Here is a 6,965-nt window from a genome sequence, read left to right as displayed (position 1 = left end):
GACCTGCGCTTTGTTTAGGTGTGAAACAGGTGCTAATGCTCAAGTTTTGAGATGCTTCCAATTTACCCACGTTTTAACAGCGCACAAACCATTTGGCAACAAACTGTGATAGAAACTCTGCCAATATGGAATGCCACCTCTAAAGGAGAAGTCCTTTTTTAAAGATTTGTTCTGCACTGTAATGTGTATATTGTACTGAAGCAGAGGAGCTAAGTACACTTCAGTACAATATCAGTTGTCCATAACAACTGTAGGACTGTTTTTACATTACTGTAATTACTGTCATTCTGTAATTTTCATCCTTGTAATTACAGTTTGCATTCAATTGCTAACTTCTTACCAAACTTGATACAGCAGTTAAAACAGATATAAGAATAAGTGAACAAAATTACTCGGCAAACTCATTATTTATTTAACCGTTTGCACTTTAAAAAAAATGAACATATTGTCAGTATAACAATTGATTTACTGCACAGCGCATAAATGTTTGCTTTACATAATACAAAATCAATTACAAAAGTACAATATGTATTGCTTGAGATTAGTACAGCATTAATGATATTTCAGTGAGACATAATGTAAACACATTTTTCCACAAAACATTTAATTCCATTGTTTGCGTGCACCTTGAATTCATGTCCATGCTCTTCTGATGAACGAACAAGCTATAAATCATTGCAGTGTTGTCACAGTCCTGCTTAATGGTAATCGTTGCAGTGGGAATATACTGTACCAATACTCATGAGAAAAACGGCACATAAGCGAACACACTTTGATGTTGTGTCAATACAGTTCTTTTGTGCTACTATTAATTCATCCCCTCAGATTTTTTCCACCACCATTTGTGACACAAGTGACACTTGTCACCACCATATTTCACCCTAGTGCTGTGTAGGTTAACACATTCTCCAGTCAGAACCCCAGTTTGGAAGGACTCTATCTGTTATTGTATTGAAGGGTGTTTTTCTTTTTCAATTCAAGTGAATGTAATTGGGTCAATTTTATAACATTCCATAATGGATGGAAAATCATGGAGAATGCACGCTCAAATTCCCTATAAGTGCTCCCAGCAGTTGAGGCTCTCTGTTAGGAGAGCAATTTTATAAAATCACTGCTTCAATGAAAATTTGACACATGGACCAATACGCTTTACTAAAATCCTAGTGACAACACTGCTCAGTACACATTATACCTTTACTGCATGGATTTTCCTGCACAGTATGAATATTGCACAGCAGGCTTATGGCAATCCCTGATAAGCTGGTATCGTGGTAATAGCAGTATGTTAAATGCAAGAGTAAATAGCCTTTAAAAGTCCTTTATTTATTTATTTTTAAAGTAATAAAACTAATAAGGTTCAGCATTTATTTTCACCAGCAGACAAAATACACTGAAATCTAATGTGCTGACCAGCAACACACTCATAAGTAAGATCAGACGAGCTGTTTACTGACGGAGCACCATCATTTAATAGCACCATGTTGCACCTAGGTAACAGGAACTGCTTTTCCTGGAGACAAGTACTGACAACCAGTGACAGTCATTCTGTAGCGATGGCTATTAAAGGGGTAATATATCAAAGTGAGGCTCTCAGTAGGCTCTACTGATTGAGAGTCACTGCACAAGAGCAAAGGCTCTCAAAATTTCCCACTAATGTTTGTTCAAAGTTTATGGAGTTTACTTTATGGAGCATTTAAGAACTATTCTATATGCTAATTGTTTCTTAATATGCTTTTTCCTTCTCCAATTTTCTCCACCCCTCTTTTGAAAACTCATGCTAGAATATGGTTCCTGAGGCATCTTCCACGCTCTAGTAACTCCTCGCTCAAGTGGGCGTTCTGCAGGGCAGTGAGTCCTTATGCATAAACAGTTTAGTTTTCAGGGAGCGATCGGGGGCAGCAAGGCTGATTTTTTTTCTGCCACTCAAGCCTAGGACGGCAGAGACTAATTTGGAGCATTCCTACTGCTGCCTCAGCTATGTGCTCATTTTAATTCCCTTGTTACCAAACACAAAAAAAAAGGCAAAACTAAGGAAGTAGGAGCAGCTGTGAAAAACTGCTCAGAGACCCACAGGCAATAAGCACAGAAAACATAATTGGCCTTTTTTTTAGCAAAATGAATAATTACAGAATTTTCAATTATAATTTAATGATGCATAGTAGTCTGAATACAGCCAGTTGACATTTCAATTGGACACCACTGAAGGGACGTTCTCTCAATATAATAAATATCAGTACTGCTGCAGTATTGATATTGTGCCACTGGGCATCGCTGCATGTTGATAAATATTATATTGAACCATATTGCCCAGCCATTTTTCTTTGCTGTTACAATGCATGCACCATTTTAGTGCAGTGTGAGTTGGCAGAAATGAGTAGGGTGCAGTTGGATGCTGTGATGAGAGGTATTGCAAGCACAGTATCTATGGAAGGGTTTGCTAGATGGGCCAAGTAGCCTCCCCTCTCTGGACTTATGTTTGTAATCATGGACTTCAGGGGAAAGGTTTCAGGGGAGTAAGTGCTCCTGATTTCCAATGATAATCAAGCAAAATGCATATATTCATACATCGCCACCATTCAACTGTGATCTGCTGCCTTCCATAGACAATATGATATCAGTGGCTGATGGTATAGGTGAAGCCCTGTTGCTGTAATGCTAAATGGCCTTTTTGAAATCAGGCTAGTATTCACAATTCTGTAGCTGAGAAAAGTGACTGTAAAAGGCTGAAGTTGTGAGATTCTGCTCCCAGCACGGAGCTTCGATAGATGTAAGCATGTGATGGAGATCAAGCTGCAAGACTGTTCCCCTGATTATGCAATCTGACTTGCTGCTAGTGCTGTTAATGAGGCCCGGCCACCATAAGGGACCAGGCCTCCCATTGACACTACCTGCCTGAAAACCGCATGGAGGGAGAAGCAACCCCAATAACTCTGTACCATTTACAAATAAAAGTAAATCTTTCTTCTGTTTACACATGCATGATGGAAAAATGTAAGTCTCTATAAGACGAAGAAAAAATGTGCAGCGCATCTCCCTCCCTAAAGAAAATATGGCCTGACAAACATTTTCTTACAAAGAAAAATGCACCTTTAAATGTACACATTATCCTTCGAGAGCGCCGCCAACTCATTTAGTGTACACTGGTAAACCTATTCTTCTCCCCACGTGTGTCTAGATAACAACAGTCACTGCACGTCAAAGCAGTTCAATATAGATGAGGTGCTTTGTGTCATTTCTGAGGGATGTAATAATGCATTCTACAATGACTCTTTTTTACCCATTCCCAACCTTAATTGGAGACAAAAAAAATCTTTATTTTAAATAAAAGTTATATTTTTCCACTTACCTCTGTGTCTCGTGATGTGGAGGCATTCATTTTTGTGATTATTAAGGTTAACAATTGATTTCCTTAATTGGCAAAGCAAACCGGAGCATTCAGGCCATGATCCTGCTCCCCACCCCTGGCCCTGCACTCGGCAAAAGGTAGACACCCCAATTTAAATTATATTTTAATTAAGCGTAACTGCTGGAAAAGTGGTTACAGAGGAAATGCTGAGACTGCCAGATGTCTAGGTGTCGATATGATCACTTTAGAGGGCTGCATAATGGATGCTTACTATGGGGAAAAGGTTAATTCCAGATGGCTGTGAGTTACTGCAGGAAGGTTCTACAGGTATTAGGTAAAATTAAGGAGTATCAATACTTATTTTCCAGTGTCCTGGTTTTTACGGTTAGAGAGCAAAACCTCTTTCCCTTATGCTGGCATTTCTGTAATTAAGGCAATAGTCCCCTCTAGGTGTCTAGGCCTAAAGAGTGTAGTTTCCTGTGGTGCAAAATAATAGAGCTTGCAACGATTAAGAACTGACTAAATGGGAAAACAAATGTGCACTCAGACTGCTTATCTGCTGGGACAAAATTGTACCTGGCAGCTATATCTGCATGTGTAATTATTTCCTTTGTCAACCAAGCAATAACTCCTGCATTGATCAATACAGGTTTAAACAGCACCTTGCTGAAGGTATCAGAATCATTCTAAACCTTGCTTAAAGGAGTAGAGTTCCAGTTATTCGAAGTGTAAATGCAAACTCCAATCTCTTTCATGAATCCGAAGCAGCTCCTCGGCTAGAACTCCGCTGGATTCCTCTTCTCGCCATCATGATGTTAAACTTCTGGCAAGTGTGACAACATTGGATCCTTATTGTTGCCATTGAGCACCTACCCAACTTCTTCAAGGTGAGGCAAAATTTTTCCGACATTCTGTCCTTAATGCAGATGTTATCTGAAAAAAAATGTTAGCAGTGTTATCTTATATATATAAATCAGTACTTCTGTCTGTCATTCTGTCTGTCTGTCATCGCGTGTGCGTCTGTCGGGTATGCGCTCGAAAGTTACAGGGCGTACCTATGCGCGCGTTACCTCCAAAGAAAGCTTACGCTTCCGAGACGGTTTTAAGCGTATTTATGTTTCGGCCGGGCTAAAATCGCGCCCGCGGTATCCCAAAAACCTTCAACATTCCGCTCATTAGCATCTCATTATCCGCTCATTAGCGACAGAGTGACCTCGAGCTCGACCAATCGTACGCCAGGTTGCTGGCGTGTGCCGCCGGGGCAATCAGTGCGTGTGTGGCCGGGCCTTATCGTTCTGAACCGAGGTGAGTCGCCGCCATCTTGATTCCAAACTTTTCCTTTCTTTTTCCCGCTTTCTGCGTCTTAAAAAAAAACGTTGCTTTTAAATACATATTGTTTTAAAAAAAATGATTTAGAAAGTAATTAACTTATCTAATCTCATTAATTTTCCTACCTTTCCCCGTTTTTCCAGGTAGGCCTAGAAGCCTCGGCGTCTCCTCCGCACCCACGCCCGAGCTAGGCACCTCCCGGCCCCACTCGAAGGCTGGAGGGCCAAGCCTCAGCCCAGCGCCGTTAGAGTGCGCGCGCAGCATGAGCTGAGACGCGGCGTCTCTCTCTGGCTCGGCCGGGGGGCGGGGCTTGCTGAGTGTCGACGGTTACCCTGGCAACCGGCCCCGCCGGCCGTCTCGCACAGCCGCAATCGGCGGTCTTCACCTCGGGGGGGGGGGGTGGGGAGGCCGCGACCCTCGGGGGGGGGCCGCGACCCTCGGAGGGGGGGCCGCGACCCTCGGAGGGGGGCCGCGACCCTCGGGGGGGCCGCGCGTGCAGCAGGAGCAGCTGAGACGCGGCATCTCTCTCTCTGGCTCGGCCGGGGGGCGGGGCTTGGTCAGCGTCACGGTTACGCTGGCAACCGGCCCCGCCGGCAGTCTCGCACAGCCGCAATCGGTGGTCTTCACCTCGAGGGGGGGAGGCCGCGACCCTCGGGGGGGGGGCCGCGACCCTCGGGGGGGGGCCGCGCGTGCAGCAGGAGCAGCTGAGACGCGGCGTCTCTCTCTCTGGCTCGGCCGGGGGGGCGGGGCTTGGTCAGCGTCACAGTTACCCTGGCAACCGGGCCCTCCGGCCGTCTCGCACAGCCGCAATGTTGAAGCCAGCTCGGGAGGCCGGTGCTCGGAAGAACGCGCCTCCGGAGTTCGGTGCTTGGTTGGTGGGGGGGGCGAGCCTCGGGGGTGGGTGGGTGGTGGGCGAGCCTCAGGGGTGGGGGTGGGGGGCACTTCAGCTAGTCTATCTATATATATAAATCGGTACATCTGTCTGTCTGTCTGTCTGTCATTCTGTCATTCTGTCTGTCATCGCCTGTGCGTCTGTCGGGCTATGCGCTCGAAAGTTACAGGGCGTACCTATGCGCGCGTTACCTCCAAAGAAAGCTTACGCTTCCGAGACGGTTTTAAGCGTATTTACGTTTCGGCCGGGATAAAATCGCGCCCGCGGTATCCCAAGAACCTTCAACGTTCCGCTCATTACCATCTCATTATCCGCTCATTAGCGACAGAGTGACCTCGAGCTCGACCAATCGTACGCCGGGTTGCTGGCGTGTGCCGCCGGGCCAATCGGTGCGTGTGTGGCCGGGCTTTATCATTCTGAACCGAGGTGAGTCGCCGCCATCTTGATTCCAAACTTTTCCTTTCTTTTTCCCGCTTTCTGCGTCTTAAAAAAAAACGTTGCTTTTAAAACACATATTGTTTTTAAAAAAAATGATTTAGAAACGAATTAACTTATCTAATCTCATTAATTTTCCTACCTTTCCCCGTTTTTCCAGGTAGGCCTAGAAGCCTCAGCGTCTCCACCGCACCCACGCCCGAGCTAGGCACCTCCTGGCCCCACTCGAAGGCTGGAGGGCCGAGCCTCAGCCCAGCGCCGCTAGGGTGCGCGCGCGCAGCAGGAGATGAGACGCGGCGTCTCTCTCTGGCTCGGCCGGGGGGCGGGGCGTGCTGAGCGTCAAGCGTCACCCTGACAACCGGCCCCCCGGCCGTCTCGCACAGCCGCAATCGGCGGTCTTCACCTCGGGGGGGGGGCCGCGACCCTCGGGGGGGGGGGGGGGGGCCGCGACCCTCGGGGGGGGCGCGACCCACGGGGGGCCGCGACCCTCGGGGGGGGCGCCAAGCGTCACCCTGGCAACCGGCCCCCCGGCCGTCTCGCACAGCCGCAATCGGCAGTCTTCACCTCGGGGGGGTGGGGGGGCGCGACCCTCGGGGGGGGGCGCGACCCTCGGGGGGGGGGCGCGACCCTCGGGGGGGCGCGTCCCTCGGGGGGCCGCGACCCTCGGGAGGGGCCGCGACCCTCGGGGGGGAGGCCGCGCGCGCAGCAGGAGCAGCTGAGACGCGGCGTCTCTCTCTCTGGCTCGGCCGAGGGGCGGGGCTTGGTCAGCGTCACAGTTACCCTGGCAACCGGGCTCGCCGGCCGAGCCAGAGAGAGACGCCGCGTCTCAGCTCCTGCTGCGCGCGCAATCGGCGGTCTTCACCTCGGGGGGGGCGCGACCCTCGGGGGGGGGCGCAACCCTTGGGGGGGGCGCGACCCTCGGGGGGGGGGCGCGACCCTCGGGGGGGCCGCGACACTCAGGGG

At 48.7% G+C, this 6,965-nt stretch overlaps 1 protein-coding gene across 1 annotated transcript in view; it reads right to left on the bottom strand.

Moving 5' to 3' along the window:
• Positions 1-394: 394 nt before the first annotated feature.
• LOC147123535 (A disintegrin and metalloproteinase with thrombospondin motifs 12-like) overlaps positions 395-6,965 on the bottom strand; it is a 967,639-nt gene continuing 961,068 nt past the window's right edge. The window contains exon 24 of the mRNA XM_085974208.1: positions 395-4,279. Coding sequence (XP_085830334.1) covers positions 4,098-4,279 — 182 coding nt within the window. The 3' untranslated portion in view covers positions 395-4,097. The remainder of the gene's footprint in view (positions 4,280-6,965) is intronic.

Source organism: Somniosus microcephalus, chromosome 2, assembly GCF_052327205.1.
Source record: "Somniosus microcephalus isolate GS21.2 chromosome 2, FLI_Smic_1.0, whole genome shotgun sequence".
Classification (NCBI taxonomy): Eukaryota; Metazoa; Chordata; class Chondrichthyes; order Squaliformes; family Somniosidae; genus Somniosus; species Somniosus microcephalus.
The sequence above is the reverse complement of the archived record's forward strand: the minus strand, read 5'-3'. Positions and strand labels throughout refer to the sequence as shown.